General features: G+C 41.2%; 1 protein-coding gene across 12 annotated transcripts in view; it reads right to left on the bottom strand.

The window, feature by feature from the left end:
- Nucleotides 1-23242, bottom strand: part of jakmip3 (Janus kinase and microtubule interacting protein 3) — a 68232-nt gene that overhangs the window by 11630 nt on the left and 33360 nt on the right. For 6 of the 12 annotated variants that reach the window (XM_083556477.1, XM_083556478.1, XM_083556473.1 and 3 more), the window contains 5 exons: nucleotides 15040-15240; nucleotides 11389-11508; nucleotides 10659-10805; nucleotides 5970-6101; nucleotides 5061-5096 (listed from right to left, as the gene is read on the bottom strand). In XM_083556477.1, the coding sequence (XP_083412603.1) occupies nucleotides 5061-5096; nucleotides 5970-6101; nucleotides 10659-10805; nucleotides 11389-11508; nucleotides 15040-15240 (636 nt within the window). The remainder of the gene's footprint in view (nucleotides 1-5060; nucleotides 5097-5969; nucleotides 6102-10658; nucleotides 10806-11388; nucleotides 11509-15039; nucleotides 15241-23242) is intronic. The other 6 variants (XM_083556475.1, XM_083556481.1, XM_083556484.1 and 3 more) reach the window with 4 other exon arrangements.

The following is a 23242-nucleotide window of genomic DNA, read 5'->3' as shown; positions in this document are numbered from 1 at the left end:
GTACTGCACGCCGGAGATGACTCTACAAGTGGGGCTATTCCATCGAGAGGTGATCCGGTTCCTGGTCTTGGAAAGATCCACAGTCAGTGTGATCCTGGGGAGGCCCTGGCTGCAGAAACACCGGCCTAGATGCTCTTGGGACCCCTGTGACATCCTGGAGTGGAGTCCCCGCCGTAAGGCACACTGCCTCTCACATCTCCCCACGCGAACCCCTGGAGCCGTGATCGGAGCCACTTGTGTGGAGGAAGCCACAACCGCAACCCCTGTGGAGATCCCGAGAGAGTATAGGTCGTATGGTGATGTGTTCAGCGCGCAGGCCGCCACCCGTCTCCCTCCTCACCGACCTTGGGACTGCTGTATCGACCTGCTGCCCGGGGCAAAGCTACCCAAGGGTGGGGTGTATCCCCTGTCCGTTCCTGAGCGCCAAGCCATGGAGGAGTACGTGCAACAGGCGCTTCGTCAGGGGTTCATCACGCACTCTTCCTCCCCTGCTGCGTCGAGCTTTTTCTTCGTGGGAAAGAAGGATGGAGGTCTGCGGCCCTGCATTGACTACCGCCAGCTAAACTCGCAGATCGCACCTCTTCCTTACCCCCTCCCACTCGTGCCCGCAGCTCTGGAGGACTTAAGGGAGGCGCGGGTGTTCTCCAAGCTTGACCTCCGGAGCGCCTACAACCTGGTGCGCATCAGGAAGGGGGATGAGTGGAAAACAGCCTTCATCACCCCCTCGGGCCACTATGAGTACCGGGTCATGCCATACGGCCTCTCCATCTCTCCCGCCATCTTCCAGGGGTTCATGAACGAAGTATTCCGGCCTTTCCTCCAGAGATTCGTCATGGTCTACATCGACGATATACTGATCTATTCCCGGGATCTGGAGGAACACCGGCGGCACGTGCGAGCGGTGCTTAAAGTACTTTGTTCCCAGCATCTCTACCTGAACCTCTCGAAGTGCGAGTTCCACCGCCCTACCATCCACTTCTTGGGCTACATCATCAGTGCGGAGGGTATCCAGATGGAGAGTCATAAGGTAAGGGCGGTGAAGGAGTGGCCGGTTCCGGAATCTATCAGGGAGCTCCAGCGCTTTCTAGGGTTCGCCAACTTCTATCGCCGGTTCATCCAGGGCTACAGCAGGATCACTGCCCCACTCACCTCGCTCCTCAGGGGAAAGGCCCGCACCTTGAGGTGGAACCACGAGGCTCAGGAGGCCTTCGACGAGCTTCGCCGCCGTTTCTGTTGTGCCCCGGTCCTGCGTCACCCCGATCCCCGGAAGCCTTTCGTGGTCGAAGTGGATGCCTCCTCGACCGGGGTAGGGGCCACCCTGTCACAAAGATCCGGGTCTTCCCCCCAGCTCCACCCGTGCGCGTTCTTTTCGCACAAGCTATCCACCACCGAGCAGAACTACGATATCGGGAACCGCGAGCTCCTGGGCATCAAGCTGGCCCTAGAGGAATGGAGACACTGGCTTGAGGGAGCCGAACACCCGTTCACGGTGGTTACCGACCACAAAAACCTCCAATACCTATGGGAGGCTCGGAGGCTAAACCCCCGACAGGCACGCTGGGCGCTGTTCTTCACACGGTTCCGCTTCCAGATCACCTATCGAGCCGGGACCCTGAACGGCAAGGCCGACGCCCTTTCCCGGATATACGGGCCAGACGAGCCTGGCGAGCCTGAGCCCATCCTCCCCCCCGCACTCATCCTGGGGCCAATCGTCTGGGAGGTCGACCAAGAGATCGCCTCCGCTGCTCGCCGGGCGGCGGTTCCGGCCGGGTGCCCAGCTGGACGCACCTTCGTTCCTGCCTCGTGCCGGCACCGTCTCTTTAGATCTGTTCACGAGGGACCAGGCACCGACCATCCAGGTGAGAAGCGGACCATCCAGATCCTCCAGACTAAGTACTGGTGGCCCGGCGTGACCCGAGAAGTAAGGCGCCTCGTGGAGGAATGTCCGACCTGCGCAATGTCCAAGGTCCCACGCCACCTGCCGGTGGGAAAGCTGATGCCGCTCCCCTTCCTTCAGCGTCCCTGGTCGCACCCGGGGATTGACTTCGTGACGGATCTCCCCCGGTCAGAGGGCCACACCTGCATTTTGGTGGTGGTAGATCGCTTCTCTAAGGCCTGCCGATTCATCCCCATGAAGGGGCTCCCCACTGCACTCGAGACGGCGGAGGCTTTGTTCCATCACGTCTTCCGGAACTTCGGTCTCCCGGAGGAGGTCGTGTCGGACCGGGGCCCACAGTTCGCGTCTCGGGTCTGGAGGGCTTTCTTCCGACTCCTGGGCGTCTCGGTAAACCTCACTTCAGGATATCACCCCCAATCCAACGGCCTGGCGGAGCGAAAGATCCAGGAGTTGAGTCGCTACCTGAGAACCTATTGCGGCCAGGATCAAGAGGACTGGAGTAGGTTCCTGCCCTGGGCCGAATACGCCCAGAACTCGCTACGTCAGGACTCCACGGGGCTCACCCCATTCCAGTGCGTGCTGGGGTTTCAGCCACCCCTGTTCCCTTGGTCGGACAAGCCCAGCAGCGTGCCCTCCGTCGACTACTGGTTCCGGGAGAGCAGTCAAATCTGGGAGTCAGCGCACACCCAGCTGCGTCGAGCCCTCCGCAACACCCGCCAAAACGCTGACGCACGGCGGCTGGACGCCCCCCGCTACCGTCCTGGGGACCTGGTGTGGCTGTCCACCAAGGACCTGAAACTCAAGCTGCCCTGTCGCAAACTGAGCCCCCGGTTCGTAGGGCCCTTCTGGATCACCGACCAGATCAGCGCAGTGTCCTACCGGCTCGCACTGCCGCCGAGGTATCGTATCCATCTCACATTCCACGTGTCCCTGTTGAAACCGTGTGCCTCTTCTGTCTCTCGCCCTCCAGGTGGCCCCGTAGCGCCCGACCAGCCGGAGTCCAGACGGCGCCGGGGTCGCCTCGAGTATCTGGTGGACTGGGAGGGGTTTGGCCCGGAGGAACGGTCTTGGGTGGCCCGGCAGGACATTCTGGACCCGGCGTTGCTGGCGGAGTTCCGGCTCAGGGCGTCTGGTGCCGCCCCCAGGGGGAGGGGGTGGTGTCAGGGATCACCCTGCTTCTTCTCCGGTGCGCGCCCCGCCCGCCCGGAGCGCTTCGCCATCATACTGATTCCACACACCTGTTCCTCATCACCCTCACAGCTATATAAACGCCTCACTCACACCACTCCGTTGTCCGTTATTGTTTGTGTTTGGACTCTGAGTGTGTTCTATGTTTTCTACGTTTGCTTTTGTTTAGTGTGCATTAAAGTCTGTTTGCTGTGCCTCGGCTTCCGCCTCGCTTACTTACGCCTGACAGATACGTTAAGCTAATGTGTATATTTATAACGCAAATGTCTTTATGCTTTGAGAAATGAAAGACTGTGTTTTATATTAACGCTCCTTCCACAGTGAATTCATTACTGATGATATTTTTGGCTTGAAAATGTAAATGTTGTTTCACATGTAAAAAGAAAAGGATAAATATGGAAATATAGCTTTAGTAACCGCCGTGCCGTCGTGTACTGTGTGAATGTTCCTATGTTGAAGTGCAGATGATCTGATTAAACAACAAGTCAAGAATTTACAGTCTATTTACTTTCAATCATTTTATTCTTACTGACTATCAGGATTATATCCACAAAACAGGGCAGAGATAAATACAATATAATACAATAAGACTTTATTATAATACATTTGCGCCAGATCTCACAAACCACTTTAGGAGGTTTGAGACATGCATAAGCCAAATGTTAATTCAATTCAATTCAAGCTTTATTTACAGAGCACCTAACAACGACAAGGTAGAACCTAGGTGCTGAACAAAGTGCAAAATGCAATGTGCAAATTAAAGTAATCAAATTAGAGTTAATATAAAAGTAATAAAATATAGCAACATCATAAAAGTAACTAGTAGGAACCAAAACAGAGGAAAATAAAATAAGCATTAAAAAACAACAAATTGATATATACGTTAAAAAGCAGAAGACTTAGCACACCCTCTACTACAAAACTAAGACTTTTGGTGAATAAGTATGTCTTTAGTTTAGCTTTAAAGGTAGAGAATTGCCTTTCAGAGGTAAGATCAGGAGGCAACTTTTACAGATTTTACAGACTTCTTTATATATAAACTACTATTTAATAATAACTATTATAATATATTATAATAATAATAGTAACTATTACAATTAATGTTTCTCTTCTTAAGACTGGTTATTAAACATCTGTACTTTATTTGAGGCTTTCTTTTAGCAGCAAATGCAGAATATCTACATTATACAGAATATTCTGGCGAGAGAGTTGTGATTGAGATGTTTGGTCATGTGCAGAGAAGGAACATGGGGAATAAGAAGAATAAGGTAGAAGAATGCTGAAGATTGAGGAAAAGAGGAAAGCCTAGAAGAAGGTTTATGGATTTGGTGAGGGAAGACATGCAGGTGGTTGGTTTGAAAGAGGCAGATGTAGAGGACAGAGTGATATAGAGACGGATGATCCACTGTGGCGACCCCTAACGGGAGCAGCCGAAAGACAAAGAAAAAGAAGATCCAGTATATTCTAACACTAACACTGTTTTGTTTTTTAGCATGAAAGTTCACCAATAGTGTATTTAACAAACATTAACTAACAGATCTGACAGCCTCATCTCATGCAGCCAACACTTTGTGTTCAAGACAGTTTGTGTAGTGAGAGCTATCTAGTTTGGATCATCAGAGCTATTATCGTTAACACTACAACTATTTTAAAAATTCAGTACAGATAAACACGTAAGTATGTGAACACCTGACCATACGTATATGTGCTTGTTGAAGATCTGATTCTTCCCAAAGGTGTTCAGTGGGGCTGAATACCTCTGAACTTTGGCAAACACCATGGATGTTGCTTTGTACACAGGAACATTGTCATTCTGAAGAGTAATATCAATGCTACCATATACAAACACATCATATACAATTGTGTGTCAAACCACACAGTGTATTTACTTACACATGCCATCATGCCAAATGTATGTATGTATGTATGTATAATTAAATAATGCATATATATAGGTTTTAAAGACAGAACTTACTATTACATTTTTGACATATCCAGCAGTTTCAAGTGCCTGAAAAAAACAACAATTGTCAAATGATTGTGACAAGCAATATAACACATACGATATATACGAATATATGATTACATGCGAATATATGATTACATGCACATTATCAACTTGTGCTCCAGAATATATGATTACATGCACATTATCAACTTGTGCTGTTAATATCATGAACAGCAGCTACGCTAATTCCTCTCCACTGCTTCTCTTTCTCTCCCCATCCCGAGGCATCCTGAGGTTTGGCCAGCTCCAGTCACGTCCCACCTCGTGAAGATTATGGACCTATGGATGATCATGGAGAAGTAGATGCCGAGTGTTTAAAGGCCCTGGCATGAAGAAGCTGATGCTGGATCTATGATGATCACAAATTGTTCTGTATTGTTGAAAGATTTATGACCAAACTCTTGATGTCACCCATATGAGGATGGGTTCCCCTTTGAGTCTGGTTCCTCTCAAGGTTTCTTCCTCATATCATCTAAGGGAGTTTTTCCTTGCCACTGTCGCCACGGCTTGCTCATCAGGGACAAACGCACACCATTCACCTTCACTGTTGTTTTCTGTAAAGCTGCTTTGAGACAATGTCTGTTGTGAAAAGCGCTATACAAATAAACTTGACTTGACTTGACTTGACATACATCTGATAAAAATTATATCAATCTTTCTTTATCTTTGAAAAGTAATGTAATTGACATGATATCTATTTCCACAACAATGCCCTATTCTAATATAATCCAATAGCTGTTTTTGTTAACCTGCAACATTTCTAGGCTGTCTGAAAGCAAATAACCGCACATATTGTGGGAGTAGTAGTAGTAATAGTTCTTAAAAGGTGTTTGTGTGTGGGTGGGAGAAAACAGGAGAAATAACAGCAGGCTATACCTTAGACAAATCGTCAATGATGTTTTGCTGCTCAAGGACCTGAAGCCGTAGGAACTCCATCTCCCTTTCCTCATGGCTCTGGTCCAAATCATTCAAAGAGCTCGGCCTGCGCAGAGTCCCCACCTTCTCCCTCTAAAACACACCATACACTGCAGTAAGCAACTAACACACACCACTCAACATGTACCACTGAACATGAGCATAACATTATCTAATAGTAATGCTTAGCTACTACACTGTTAGCAGCTCAATATAAGTTTTTTCATAATTTAAATTGTTTAATTATAAGAATTGTTAAAGCTCATTGTTAAGCTGCATATCTGTTTAATTGTATATCTTACGACACTATTAGCTTAGCCCCAGTCAGCTTAATGTTTAATGAGAGCATCATATTAAACTGTACAATATGCAATAATTTGTGTTGCTACATTAGCCAGCTAGTTTTATTTAATGTTTTACCGCAATAAGACTGTGTTCATGATAGTTTGTTTAATAGCCACCTCATAAAAGGAAGATAGCTGTAATAAATTGTATTAATGCTAATTTTAACTCCTAAAATAGCAAGTTTATTTTCAGTGTTGCTGACAGATCTGACATATACTGTCACATGAGCTAATTAATGTGCTGCTAGTGAAAAGGTCAGGTGGAAGTCTGTATGAATTTCTTCTTGTTCTTTCGGCTTCTCCCATTAGGGGTCGCCACAGCGGATCATCCGTCTCCAAACTACTCTGTTCTCTATAACTGACTCTTTCAAACCAACTACCTGCATGTCTTCCCTCACCACATTCATAAACCTCCTCTTTGTCTTCCTCTTTTCCTCCTTCCTGGTGGCTCCATCCTCAACATTCACCTACCGATATACCCCATGTCCCTCCTTTGCACATGTCCAAACCATCTCAACCGTGCCTCCCTCACCTTGTCCCTAAAACGTCCTACATGCGCTGTCTCTCTAATAAACTCATTTCTAATCCTGTCCATTGTCATCACTCCCAACGAAAACCTCAACATCTTCAGCTCTGCTACCTCCAGCTCCACCTCCTGTCTTTTACTCAATGCCACTGTCTCTAAACCCTACAACATCGCAGGTCTCACCACAGTCCTATAAACTTTCTGTTTCACTCTTACAGATACCCTTCTATCACAAATCACTCCTGTCACTCTTCTCCACCCGCTCCACCCTGCCTGCACTCTTTTCTTCACTTCTCTAACACACTCTCCATTACTTTGCACTGTTGACCCCAGGTACCCTCTACCTTCTCCACCTCTTCTCCCTGCAACCACACCACTCCACTGCCCTCCCTCTCATTAACACACATGTACTCTGTCTTACTCCTACTGAATTTCATTCCCCTTCTCTCCAGCGCATACCTCCACCTCTAAAGGCTCAACAACCTGCTTTCTACAATCACCACAAATCACAATATCAACCACAAAATATATATTAAATATATAATTCACAGAGACTCCTGTCTGACCTCGTCCATCAAACTGTCCATCACCACTGCAAACAGCAAAGGGCTCAGAGCTGATCCTTGATGTAGTCCAACCTCCACCTTAAACCAGTCAGTCGTTCCTACTGGACACTTCACTGCTGTCACACTGTCCTCATACATGTCCTACACCACCCTCACATACTTCTCTGACACACCAGACAAAATCCCAATGCAACTCCTGACCTTCTCTACACTTCTTATATATACATTCTTAAAGCAAATATTGTATCTGTAGTGCTTTTCCTTGGCATAAAATCATACTGCTGCTCACAGATGGTCACCTCTTTCCTCAGCCTGGCTTCCACTACTCTTTCCTATAACTTCATGGTGTGACTGACCAACTTTATTTCCCTGTAGTTACTGCAGGTCTGCACATCTCCCTTATTCTTACAAAATGGTACCAGCACACTCCTTCTCCATTCCTCAGGCATCCCCTTTCCATCCAAGATCTAGTTAAACAATCTAGTTAAAAACCTTACTGCCACATTTCCACACTTCTACTGGTTTGTCATCTGGTCCAAACAACTTTCCACCCTTTCCATCCTCAGCCTCACTTCCTCCTTACTAATCCTATCCACTTCCTTACTCATCTCCATCATATCAGCTACCCCTCTCCCTTTACCAGTCTCCTTTCCCTGCTGTCTATGTAGATGTCTTCCCCCTCTGCTTCTCCTCCTTTGGCCAACAGTACCCTAATTTCCACCGGTACCCTGTTGGCTAACAATACCTGTGGCGGTCATTGGTAACCCGGGCCTCGACCGATCCGGTATGAAATTCTGGTTCGTGATCTGCATATTTAAATTGGCACATATTTTTATGTTGAATGCCCTTCTTTACACAACCCTCCCCATTTATCCGGGCTTGGGACCGGCACTAAGAGTGCACTGGCTTGTGCAACCCTAATGGCTGGGTTGAAGTCTGTATGTATTTATGAGTACCAAAACCAAAATACTAACACACATCGTGCATATAAGGCAGTTCATTCTATTATGATATTAAAGCATTGATAACAGAACATTCATATTGAAAACGACTGATGAGAGCTATATTCCAGTAAAAGCCTATTTAGAGTACACGGTAAAATTATAATATTGGTGGTGTACTGTGGTTGAATATGGGCCATTAAAGCTGAAACCTAACAACATTAATAAAATTAAGACAGAAGTACAGAGCACAGCAGGGTCTCTGTTGTTGAGCATGAAAACCAGCGATCCTTTTTAGCTGATGTAGACCAACAGACAAAGTGACACATATATATATATATATATATATATATATATATATATATATATATATATATATATATATATATATATACAGTGAGGAAAATAAGTATTTGAACACCCTGCTATTTTGCAAGTTCTCCCACTTAGAAATCATGGAGGGGTCTAAAATTGTCATCGTAGGTGCATGTCCACTGTGAGAGACATAATCTAAAAAAAAAAAATCTAGAAATCACAATGTATGATTTTTTAACTATTTATTTGTATGATACAGCTGCAAATAAGTATTTGAACACCTGAGAAAGTCAATGTTAATATTTGGTACAGTAGCCTTTGTTTGCAATTACAGAGGTCAAACGTTTCCTGTAGTTTTTCACCAGGTTTGCACACACTGCAGAAGGGGTTTCAGCAAACTCCTCCACACAGATCTTCTCTAGATCAGTCAGGTTTCTGGCCTGTCGCTGAGAAACACGGAGTTTGAGCTCCCTCCAAAGATTCTCTATTGGGTTTAGGTCTGGAGACTGGCTAGGCCACGCCAGAACCTTGATATGCTTCTTACAGAGCCACTCCTTGGTTATCCTGGCTGTGTGCTTCGGGTCATTGTCATGTTGGAAGACCCAGCCTCGCCCCATCTTCAATGCTCTAACTGAGGGAAGGAGGTTGTTCCCCAAAATCTCGCAATACATGGCCCCGGTCATCCTCTGCTTAATACAGTGCAGTCGCCCCGTCCCATGTGCAGAAAAACACCCCCAAAGCATGATGCTACCACCCCCATGATTCACAGTAGGGATGGTGTTCTTGGGATGGTACTCATCATTCTTCTTCCTCCAAACACGTTTAGTGGAATTATGACCCAAAAGTTCTATTTTGGTCTCATCTGACCACATGACTTTCTCCCATGACTCCTCTGGATTATCCAAATGGTCATTGGCAAACATAAGACATCCCTGGACATGTGCTGGTTTAAGCAGGGGAACCTTCCGTGCCATGCATGATTTCAAACCATGAAGTACTAGTGTATTACCAACAGTAACCTTGGAAATGGTGGTCCCAGCTCTTTTCAGGTCATTGAACAGCTCCTCCCGTGTAGTTCTGAGCTGATTTCTCACCTTCCTTAGGATCATTGAGACCCCACGAGGTGAGATCTTGCATGGAGCCCCAGTCCGAGGGCGATTGACAGTCATGTTTAGCTTCTTCCATTTTCTAATGATTGCTCCAACAGTGGACCTTTTTTCACCAAGCTGCTTGGCAATTTCCCCGTAGCCCTTTCCAGCCTTGTGGAGGTGTACAATTTTGTCTCTTGTGTCTTTGGACAGCTCTTTGGTCTTGGCCATTTTAGTAGTTGGATTCTTACTGATTGTATGGGGTGGACAGGTGTCTTTATGCAGCTAACGACCTCAAACAGGTGCATCTAATGTAGGATAATAAATGTTGGACATTTTAAAGGCAGACTAACAGGTCTTTGAGCGTCAGAATTCTAGCTGATAGACAGGTGTTCAAATATTTATTTGCAGCTGTATCATACAAATAAATATTTTAAAAATCATATATTGTGATTTCTTCCCGTGGGCTCACCACCTGCAGGAGGGACCGTTAGGGACGGTGCTGTGAGGATTGGGCAGCAGTCGAAGGCGGGGGCCTGCTTAGACTGCTGCCCCCGCGACCCGAATTACGGATAAGCGGGAGAAAATGAATGAATGAATGAATATATTGTGATTTCTGGATTTTTCTTTTTAGATTATGTCTCTCACAGTGGACATGCACCTACGATGACAATTTCAAACCCCTCCATGATTTCTAAGTGGGAGAACTTGCAAAATAGCAAGGTGTTCAAATACTTATTTTCCTCACTGTATATATATATATATATATATATATATATATATATATATATATATATATATATATATATATATATATATATATATATTTGTATATAAATGCTATTAGATGAAGCTGAAAACACAAAGCACCATTTCTATATTCTCCTGCGTGACGAAGCGTAGTTTGTTCTCCATGCGTCTGAACGCGTGAGCCAGCTCTTCGTTCTTATGACTCAGACGCCTGTTCTTATCCAATAGTGGTTTATACTGGCTTTCTGCCTCACGGAGACGCTTCAGCTGTGGATTAAAAAAAGATCAAGAATGTACATATAAGTTTGCATGTACATGCATAATAATAGCAACCTGCATAAATGGTGTTATATAAATAATGAGCAAAATGTAATGGCGGTTTTTCTAATTATTCAATGGCAGGTTTAATACACTGAGCTCCAATCGTGTCCGAGAAACATGATTATGTATCAGTGTTGTATCTCTGGGAATACATTCCCACTTTTGTCAATTGTATCATCATATTACGCTTGCATAGGCATATTTTTATCCTTTTATAGGTTTTAATATTATGGTATGTGGCATTGGCAGATCAGTGTATTTAGGAGACTTGAAGTAAAGCCTGGCTCAAAGCTTAAATTCAGAAGATTGTTGTTTCCAATTAAAAGCAGGATGACTTACAACATTTTCTAGTTTGATCAACAAAATCTGATGTTCCAGTTATTTATTTCCCAAATGACTTAATATTTACTAGCATGCTCTGACCCATTACATTTTTCAATCTCAGTTAATTCCAAACTGTTTAATATCACATCAGCATGCTCAAAAGCATTTATTCATCTTTTAGGAGAATAAAGAAGCCGTTACCCACCAACTCATTACGCTCCTCCGAGAGAAGAGCATTGCGGTCCTCTAGCTTGCGAATGATGGCACTCAGCTCAGCAATTTTTAGCTGGAAACGACGAGCATCCTTTTCATCCAACTGCTGTATCTGAAACACAAACCGACTGCAGAGAACTGGAACTAAACCCTGGAATATCATGTACAGCATAATCCTACATTGACAACCTGCTCTCAGGCTTCAAACATCCCACAGCTGATCAGGAAAGTCTATAGTTTAATATATAAACTTTAACTATAATTAAATGTTTACAAATGTTTTAAACAGTGACACAAAATGTATGATACATCTGAAATACAATGCACTGAAAGGCCACAGAGAGCAAATCCACTAACAGCTGCAGATGAATAAAATCAGATAAAAATAGACACCACATAAACAAGTAAAAGCAGCCAACTGTACACATTTAATACAGCAAAAAATAAAATAATATTAGGGTGTACGGTAAAGGTGTAAACATGAATGTGTGAATCTTACAGTCTGAAATGTATAAGATGTATGTTTTCTCATCTTATATTCTTTTAGCACTACCCAGGTGATATTTCATGCAGTTATCACTTTATGGCAAGTGTGAAATAAGACATCTGTCTTGGGGCTCACCACGAGCTTAGCTTTGAAATACAGTGTACAAGTGCAAGAATGAACAGTAAGAGATATTGTTTTAACAATTTATTAATGAGATTATAATTAAATATAAAATTTTGAAAGATCTCAATTATACAGAATATACACTTTGAGAGGCTCATACCCAGTGCAGGAGACAAACTATTAATAACTTATGTCTATATCATTTACCAAAAAAAAGCATGTGTATGGGGATCATTATTGGGTACAATTAGGGGTTTTTTGTACAGACAAAAATGCACTGAGCTTCATCAGCCACAAGGAAGCAGCAAAATTGCAAATTCAACAGGTTCAACCATCACACATTTTTTATTTTTTTGCTTTGCTTTGATTTGTTTTGTTTTATTTATGTCTAGATTACAGTTAATCCTAAATGAAAAGATTAATATTGTCTATGATGAGTTAATTGTTCATACATGTATTTTTTATTAATTCATGTTTTTTTTTATTTTTTTATTTATGTTCACCCACTGGCCAGCTCTCCTCTATAATACATCAACTACCAACCAGAGCAGTACAGGCTATCACATGTTTCCTCCAAGACACGTGACCCCAGACAACCACAATCTTTTTAAAAATGCTGCTCTTGCTGCATCACAGGGCAGCGCAACACAAATATTGAAGAAAGCAATACTCATGCTTTTCTCAAATCACAGATTCCAATGATTTGCTACTGTCTCTGTGATTGACACGGGAGAAAAAGTATATAATCGTTCTGTTCCAGAAAACAGGCCAATACTGATTCTTTGGTTGCGATATGTTTTATTTAATTAGCAGTTAAAATATAGATTAATCTTATAGATAAATATAGATAATTTTCATTTATCTTTACTTATGAAACCAATAAACAATGTTTTCTGTGCTAAAGTTAGCATGGTGTACTGTGTATCAGTTGTTTTTCTGCCATAGCATTAAGAACAAGCGTTAAGAAGTTACGAACGCATTCACATGCTAGGATTATGCAACAAGGGTATTAAAAAGAAATAGTTTAGAAGCTGCATTAAAGGGTTTAAATAAAATATATATTTAGCAAAATAATAAATAAATTAACAAAGAAATACATTAGCCCAGTTTGGCACAGACCAATCTGTTAGGTTAACATTCAGAGCTGAAGCCAGTAATAAAGTAAAGAAAGTGTTTACAATGAGTACAGACAGGGATGTATTTGTCAAAATGATTAGTTTTCTTCTGAAGCAAGTTGTGGTGGTGAATGTTTCCTTGTGTGCTGAAGTAACACTATCCAATCCGAAGCAACATCATTCCAACATTCTCGAACAAATGCCAAACAATCTACATATTATATATTATATATATGTGTGTGTGTGTGTGTGTGTGTGTGTGTGTGTGTGTGTGTGTGTGTGTGTGTGATTATGCTGTCAGATACTGTTTATGTTAGATTTTTTTCTATGTAACCATTAAATGACGAAAGAAGAATTGATGACATCTTCATGTATATACTGTTACATTTGAGTGGAAAGCTCACATTCCAGGCAATATAGTGCCGGCCTTATATTTTCAAGTGTTTTTTAAGAAGAATGTTGGTTTAGTGTGGACTGAGCCTTAATGTACCAATCAGGAATTCAGTAACAAGCTTCATTTCTTTGCCACCAGTAGCTCTGAATAACCATCAATCAATGTGCTTAGTTTCAGCAAACAATCCTTAGGCCCCACAATGAAAAGAAAGGGAATCAGAAAATTCAAATTAGCTATGTTTTTAGTTTCCTATTATTTCATAGAATCACTTGCAAATATTAAATAAATTATCGTAATTTCCGGACTATTAAGCGCACCCAAATATAAGCCGCATCCACTGAATTTTACAAAGATAAGCAACATAAATAAGCCGCACTTGTCTATAAGCCGCAGGTGTCTACATTGAAACTAATAAACTTTACACAGGCTTTAATAAAAGACAGTGTCTGTTACACTGCTTGTATCTAAACAGTAGCCTACCAAGAAAGTCATTGTTCACTGTCTTCCTCCTTCCTTTCACAACTATTGAATGATTCGCATTTCCTGTTGACAGTCCGAGTGAGCGGCAGGTCAAACGTCAGAGGAACCTCATCCATATTTATGATGTGGTGCGGCCCGATTCAGTGGGAGCGCATCTGATTTAATATAAAGAGTTTCATTGGTTCACCTGAACCTGTTCGGCAATTTCATTGGTCTAATGTTATGGGGCTCAGTTTTTTTGGCATGAAGTTTGTGAAACCGGGAAAAACCCAGGAAAAATCCATACATTAGCCGCTTCGTTGTTTAAGTCACAGGGTTCAAAGCGTGGGAAAAAAGTAGCGGCTTATAGTCCTGAAAATACGGTAATATAAATAGGATAAAATTATCCAATTGAATTTACTTTCTTTGGTATCAAATTAAATATAGCCAGGTGATTTCAGGACTTTAGGAGTTACCCAGAAGGCCTTATATGGAAAATCATTCACCATATTTAGGAACATAAAATACAACATATTACATACAGTATATGGACAAAAAGTGTGTGGACTCTGACTGTAAGTTTCATATATGCTTCCTGAATATCTCAGTCAACATTAAGTTCCTATTTGCTGTTATAATAACGTCTACTTTTCAGGGAAGAGTGTTCCAGGACTGTGTTCCTGGAGATTAATAAAGTCAGGTGCAGTGATTCTGGAACAGGTTTAGGTCTCCTAATTCAAGTGAAGGATAAATGTAAAATTCTACCACATAAAAGACATTCTATAGAATTGTGTGCCTCCAACTTTGTGGTAACAGTTTAAAAAAGGAACCACATATACTTCTGTCCATATAGTTTATGTGACATGAAAATTTAGCTGAATATAATAACTTTTTCTTAGACTGAAAATATACATTACACACTTTAACATGTAAATAAAAGCATCATTAAAGAATATCAAGTCACAGAGCTACTTCCTGACTGGATGCCTTACTGATTTTTCTACAGCAGGTAGGTGCAACATTCACCAAGAACTCATTATTAGGTGGGGAGTGAAATTTGCTTACAGGGTTAGCTGTGTTGTCTGCTGTGTCTCCTGCACCGGGTGAAAACGAAACCTCTTTCTTTGGGCTGAGGTCTCTGATCACAGCCAACTGATCGCTTACAGCCTGGTTCTGCTGCTGCAGCTTCCGAGCTTGAGCCGCCTTTACACCCAAGTCTCTCTCCAGACTGAGCACAGTGCGCTCTTTAACCTTAATCTCATCCATCTACAGGACAGAACACAGTATAGTCATGCACACACACACACACACAGAAACACACTGAGATAACTCCTTCATGTCACACAGATGCTTCTTGGGCTTTGTGTAATTCTGGCCAGAACACTGTGATCTCAGTGTCTCTCTAAACACACACAATTTCCTCTTAATGTCCTTGTACAACCTTTCATTGGCATACGTTTCATCGTGGTGACCAACCAAATGTCCCACACACTGTCTGCCCATGTAATGCGGCCACCATGGCAACACCGACATTGGCCTGTGGTAGGCTCCACCCATTATAATAAGCAGCAACAAGATTGAGCAGTGTGTTGAATTGCAGCACAATTATGATATTCACATATGACAAAGGAAAAACATGCTCAATGATAGCATGACTGCTGTCTATCAAATTAGAAAAGAGGAATTGCAAAAGCAAATGTACATTCCTTCATGAAGTATTTAATGCAGTTGAAATCATTTATTTCGACAAAAGAAAATGATAACAGTAAAAGTGAGAACTTTTAAGAAAAACAAACCAATAATGAAGCTGAAATAATTCTCAGACAAAGGTTTCTGAATCTGTCAGCCCATAGGAAACACATGTTCATCATGGTGCCACATATCATGATATCATGCAGGTGAGGAAAAAAAGCAAATCTACAATAGTAGATACTTTACAATAATATACTTCTCTCTCTTTTCCTCTTTCTCTCTCTCTCTCTCTCTCTCTCTCTCTCTCTCTCTCTCTCTCTCTCTCTCTCTCTCTCTCTCGCTCTCTTTCTCCCTCTCCCTCCTACACACACACACCCAGACACACACATGAGCAAGAAAAAATTACTAACACTTACAGTGTCAAAATCTCCAGTATAGAAAATTTAGCTTTCAAAGCATGCAGTCAGACTAGATTTGAGGATGATGAGTGAGTGAGTGAGTGAGTGAGTGAGTGAGTGAGTGAGTGAGTGAGGGAGTGAGGGAGTGAGGGAACAGTCCCAAAGACATACATATAGAATATGTACACACAGACACACACACACACACACACACACACACACACACACACACACACACACACACACACACACACACACACAAATTAGAATTGGGTAGATAATGGGATTCAGCAGGCTTGGGGTGCAAGTGCTCAATCATAATCTTAAGATTCTTATCACATGCAAAGGAAATCTTTACTATGACATTTTACACATTTCAGCTCTAACAAAATTAATTATTCACAGCAGGGCCTTAAGATAAAACCCTGGTGTTTAGGGATTAAAATAAACTTTGGAGCTTGTTAGATCCGACACCTGGTTGTTTCCAATTTATTCGAGGTAAAAAAATAAAGAGTTACAGAATCCATACACACAGCTCAGTCAAAAGAAATGTTTTTTTAAACAAATGCTAGTTGACTCAAGTCTCAATACCTGAACCACTGCAGTATTCATTTGTTTTTAGGTGTTTTCTTCTCATCCTTCTCCATTGAACATTTTTCTTATTAATTAGATTTTTGTCACCATTTTGGTCAGGATTTTATTCCACCTTTATGTCACATTACTACAGTTTAATTACAATAGTATAATATACAATGGTTCTATATGTGGTGTAGACAATATCTATAGCCATTTGTCCTGAATTTTTTTGCATTCTGTTCAGCAGAAGCTTCTGTCACAATTCCTTCAAAAGCCATCGTGTTTCAGTAAAAGCCTTGTCCTGGTCAGGGTTGCCAGTGGATCTGGAGCTTATCTCGGGCAGAGTAAGTGTGAGACAGGAATACAGCCAGGATGAGATGGTCGATTGCATACACACACACACACAGACACACACACATAATGACTTTGCATTGACAGATTAGGAGAATCATTGAACCTGACTGCCCACACCTGTTAATTCATTAGATTTTCGTTCTTGTTATTAGTAAACATTAGCAAACAATGATTTTACAAATGTTTTTTCACACAAATACCAACCAATATAATCAGACTGGAAGCAGATTAGTAGAAACTGTAGTTTTCTTGCCCAATGCCTCAAATGATGATACCTGCTGACAAAATGAATGATTTCCAACTCTCTCTCTCTCTCTCTCTCTCTCTCTCTCTCTCTCTCTCTCTCTCTCTCTTTCTCTCTCTCTCTCTCTCTCTCTCTCTCTCTCTCTCTCTCTCTCTTTCTCTCACATTCCCTCTTACTCTCACAAAAAAAAACACATGCGCACGCACACTGATCACTGTGGTAACGAATACCCTGGGCGTGTTGCTATGAGTCATGCTGAGAAGCAATAGTTAATAAATAGTTAACACACACACACACACACACACACACACACACACACAGAGAGAGAGAGAGAGAGAGAGAGAGAGAGAGAGAGAGAGAGAGAGAGAGAGAGAGAGAGAGAGAGAGAGAGATTCGAAATCGCTGCTCAGATATTAAGGGCTTTGCAGTTACTAACACATGCTACTACAGCCATAACCCTACAACTGACATGTTTCTGATATTTCTCTGTTGCTTTCAATTATGTGTAGCAACAGTGCACTGTCCTTAAAAAAAAACTGTTAGACATTTTTTTATCCAATTAACATGCCTCATAACACATAAGATGTAAAAAATGATATAAAACATACACTGATCAGGCATAACATTATGACCACCTGCCTAACATTTTGTTGGTCCCCATTTTGCTGCCAAAACAGTCCTGATCTGTCGAGCATTAACAGTATTAACGTCTACAGCAATCTGAGCTACAGTAGTAGTATTTGAAAAGAGAATTCAAATTAAACTTCCTGAAAATTGTAAAATAAAATATATAATATTAAACTTTTATCTCTAGTACTTTAATCCATTTGATCCTTTGTTTTGCATTTTTGTGTACTTTCTGAAATGAGCTTTTCCCCCAGCTTTAACAGTTAACTCTCTTTTATTAAAAGGAAGCTATGTGGTAATTCAGTGAAAAGGCACCTGAAAGCTGTAAAATACGACAAATGGCTTAATTAATACTTAAACCTCAGGCTCTATTAGCACTATTAGTGAAGTATTTAGTATGTACTTTTAATTTAGACAAGCAGATTGATGCCTGTCTCTTCTTGTGCAGTCTGATCTCCGATACAAAATTTCCTAATGGACCAATTACCAGCTGAATGCACAAACTGTAACTGAATGCCAGCACTGCCTAGCAACATAAAACACTGCACAGCTCCACCAGTACACCAGTTTTAGCTGTCGGAATGAGTGGAGGAGAGTGGCCTGGCCTTTATCCAACCGTGAAAGGCGGGGTCATGCACAGCAAAGCCAAGAAACCACAGAGCTCAGTGGCTCTCTCTGAACAACACGTTGTTTTAATGCAGTTCGATGTCCTGCAGAACACTGGGTGTTAGAGTAGAGATAATGAAGACTGAAGCTAACTAAAACCCAAAACATTTGATATAGTTTTATGTTTTATGTACTATTTTTTAACGCTCTACATCCTTTTAACCCATGTAAAGCATGTATCTGTTTAAAAGGAACATAACCGCATTCCTCTATGAATAAGAACACAACAGTAAAAATCCCATTGTTGATAAGTTCTGACAAAGCAAAAAGAATGCACTCCTGTAACCTACGTTCAGATCGAAAAGAAGCCCTTTTTAGGCAGAGTTCATTTTTCAGGCATCATCCGTCTCAGCGACTAATCCAGTCACATCTGTCACTCACCAGAGTCATTTCTTCTAAATTTAAGGGCAGCTTAGTCACAATCATATGTGCTCAATGAACACTCGTTGTGAAAACCGACATTGTGGATTGGTGACTCAAAATATTTTATAATTCATTTCATAAACCACATTTAACAATTTGACCCATAGGGCTTATCAAGCCATGATGGAAATACATTTTAATTTTATTAAGCATCTTATAAAGACTGAAGTCTTTAATGCCATGTGACCAATAATATGCAAAATGAATTTCTTTCCACAGATAATGTGAATGAATTGAGGTTACAGTGAAACTGTGAAATACTGCATTATCCAGCTTCCTCAAATAGGCTACATCTCCAAAACACATAGCTCAGCATGTTGATGCTGAGCATCAAACAAGTTCATCAGCTTTAAATTAATGCAGAAGCACACCATGTGTAAATGTGATGCTTGTTCAGGAGTCAGCATTGTCTCCAAAACATGCCCTCACGCACTTTCCATTAGCTAGCATTCTCTTGTTGATAGCAACAGTTGCCACCCATTCATCAAGCTCTTATAGTCGCAAATTTCTTTGGATGTTCATTTGTTAATAAATACGTTCATCTGGTCTGGTAGTGTATACACATGGTACCATGGTACACATTACAACAAAGTACCATGCACAGACACCTATTTACTAAAATATTTTTAGGAGATGAGAGGACACATGAGAACCCAGAGGAAACTGGTACAGTTCTGAGGAGAACATGAGTACTGTGTTATAGCTAACGCTGAGCATGGTGGTGCAATGAATAACACTGTCACAAGATACCTGATTTTATTCTGAGCTTGAGTTACTGCATGTGGGGAGTTTCACATGGGTTTCTATGTGTTCTGCTTAGTAGATCTGTGACTATAAATTGCATCTGAGTGTGAAAGAGGGTGTGATTGTCTATGTTAATTGTGCCTTGCAATGGAATGGGTGTGCCATCCAAGTTGTATTCTTGCCTCAAACCCAGTATTCCCTGAAAAGCTATTATTATGGAGAGTGGCGCTCAGTGCTTAAGGCTCTGGTTTACTGATCGAAAGGTTGGGGTTCAAGCCTCAGTATTACCAAGCTGCCACTTTTGGGCCCTTAAACCTTGCTCCAGTATCATCTCTGACCCTAAAACCCTAATGTTTAATGTTCACTGTGATATAATGTACATGTGACAAGTGAAAAGCCCCTTTCCCCAGTAAATGAAAACGAATGAATTATGCATTAAAAGAAAGCAAAAAATTGACAATTACATTTCCTTATGAAATAAGAGAAATATATGCACAATATCTCAAAACACTTATAATCTATTCTGTATCTTTTTTTAATAATCAACATCCATTTCAATTGTCACTGTCAATTAACATTTAACGCATTCCTTTCTTTTCCACTTGTTTTCCACTGAGTATGTTATTTATTTTATTCATTTTGTCACCATGTCCTTTATATAGGAAAACAGAAATGTACTAGTAAACACTAAACTGTTACATACTGTGCGAAAGCATTAAACGGGAATTACTGTCTATCCACTGATCTATCCAGTAATGACGGGTCGTTCATGTACAATTTATTCATTCTGAGCGTGTCTTTATTATAAAACTTTCTTTCGGCTTCTCCCGTTAGGGGTCGCCACAGCGGATCATCCGTATTCATGATCCGCATGTTTAATTTGGCACATGTTTTTACGCTGGATGCCCTTCCTAACGCATCCCTCCCCATTTATCCAAACTTGGGACCGGCACTATGGCTTGTGCAACCCTATTGGCTGGGGTAGGGATCGAACCCGGGCCGCAGCGGTGAGAGCGCCGCAATCCTAACCACTAGACCACCAGGGAACGAGCTTGTTTTTAATATGGTTTAGAAAAATGAGTAGTCTAAACGCGTGTTTCGTTCATTTTTTACTGGACGCACATACTGTAAGCAAAGCATCACAAAATCTCTGTAGGTTCTGTACAGGAAACAAAATTAAGTTTACATCTCGAATAGTCCGAGTCGTTCGTTCTTTTATCGCGTGACTCCTATAAACGCTATGCAATGAATTACAAAGAAAACAAACAGAATTGAGTAGTTTATCTCTGCTCGGAATTGTTTTCTTTTGTCACGTGACTCCCATATACGCTTTGCAGTTCTATAATATAGCTTAGCTTATTATCACCTTAGTCAAAGTTCCTGTATGTAGACATGTTTGGGGATCTGCTTATTGAAAATGTCAAATGTAAAATGTAAAACATTTTCTTTTATTTCTGGTCAAAGAAACTAAATGACTCAAAAAAATAAATAAATAAATAAAACGATTCATTCATTTTGATGAATGAGATTCAAAGAACAGTCACTTGATCCGATCTTCCCATTACTACTATCCATCTCTCCCAGCTCTGGGTGGCGCTGATTTCCAAAAGGATGATGTCATTAAAATCTACCGAGACTACTGCAACATTTTCTGCATGTCCTGCATATTTTCCTTTCTCACCTTTTCTTGTTTTAACCACTGTATTTATACCACTGTACTTTTTTTTCTCATTTCCCCCTGGTCCTAAACCGTAATAGTTTTCTGTAGTCCCGTATTTTATATAAAATAAACTTTGGATAAAAAATTATGCAAAAATGAATTGAATCATTTATAATTGTAAATCAATTTATTTCTTTATAGTTGCTTCGTGAAAAGATCTAAAGAAATAACATTATTAATTAAATTATATTGAATATATATCATTGGGACAGAATGACCGATATGCAAAGACACATTTTCCCCACTATTTCACCATTTAGTCATTCTGTACTGACTGTAGTAATGCGATTAAGAGCACAAACTCCTGCCCTACTGCTGTGCTAAATAAAGAGACCCACAGGACAGGAGTTCTGAGGATCGATAACACAAACACGCAGCAGCAGAAGCAGCAAAGGACCTCGCAGCTCATCCAGGCATTCTGCTGACCCAACAAACAGCACAGCACATCAACAATATCACATGATCCATGCTTCAATCAATCAATTTCTAATGGGAGTGTGTGTCATTGTCATGCCTTTGGGCCGACAGGTCTAGACATTTCATCGAGAAGGACACATCTTGTTGGATGAGCTTATAACAGTGATAATAGTGTTGGAAGGCTAAAACGATTCCTCAAGTAACTCGAGCAATTTGAATACAAAAAATCAGGCATATTATTTGCCTCAAAGCTTCGTTTAGTACATTAAACTACACACAAAGCATTATGTTTTCCCGCAAAACATTATTACTGACACACCACCCACAAAACTCTGAAGCGTTTTGGACAGGTCATAGTCACTGCAGAATAAAAAAAATGGAGGAATGCGGAGAAAACACAGAGGTGAAAATTCATTTGGAAGCCCGTTTTGAAAAAATACATGAAAAAATAATTTGTTCATTAAAAATATTTCTCACAATTTTGACTTTATTTCTCGCAATTCAAATTTTTTTTCTCTCGCAATACCGACTTTTTTTTTTTAGCCAATCGGGCAGCATCACCACCTCTGTAGTGGCAAGTTTTACACATTGAAAATTAAACAGGCTACAATCAATAGAATCGCATGGTATTAAACTAAGTCTCTGATCCCTGGAGAGAACTCTCTAATAATCAGCTCTGGAAGAGAGGGAACAAGACAGATGAAGCAGATGAGGCCTCGTTTATACACCAACAGCTTAAAACTTCAGGCCAACAACATGGTCACCGGCAGATGCACCAGAAATTTTGGATGTTTACCAGAAATAAAGTCAGAATTGCGATTTAAAAAAAAGTCAGAATTAGGCCGGTGACCATTTATTTATTTGGATTCAAGTTAAAGAAAATGACAGAAAGTTTCCAAAGTTTGGGATCATTTGAAACTAAAACATAAGGAAAACAACATACAGTGTGTTTACTTTTTTTTGAGTGATCCGAAATTTATTTTGTATATTTTAATTTCTGATTTTTTTATTTATATATTTGTTTTTTGATGCGGCCCGGGTTCGATTCCCGGTCAGGGAACCAAACCCAGCCATTAGAGTTGCACAAGCCAGTGCACTCTTAGTGCCGGTAAGAAGAGCATCCAGCGTAAAAACGTGCCAAATCAAACATGCCGATTACGAATACAGATGATCCGCTGTGGAGACCCCTGATGGGAGAAGCCGAAAGAAAGATATTTGTTTTCACAGATATTCTGTTATACAGTTTCAGCAATAAAATGTACATTTTTCTAAAAAGGAAACCAATTACTTGTTTATTTAAGAGACCTGTCTTTTTTCTCTTGTATATTTAGTATTTTGCTGCAATTAAAAAAAAAGTACTTCTGATCTGATTACTGGATTAATCGTAGAATAATCGTTAGAATACTC

Source organism: Silurus aristotelis (assembly GCF_946808225.1).
Source record: "Silurus aristotelis genome assembly, chromosome: 12".
Lineage (NCBI taxonomy): Eukaryota > Metazoa > Chordata > Actinopteri > Siluriformes > Siluridae > Silurus > Silurus aristotelis.
The sequence above is the reverse complement of the archived record's forward strand: the minus strand, read 5'-3'. Positions and strand labels throughout refer to the sequence as shown.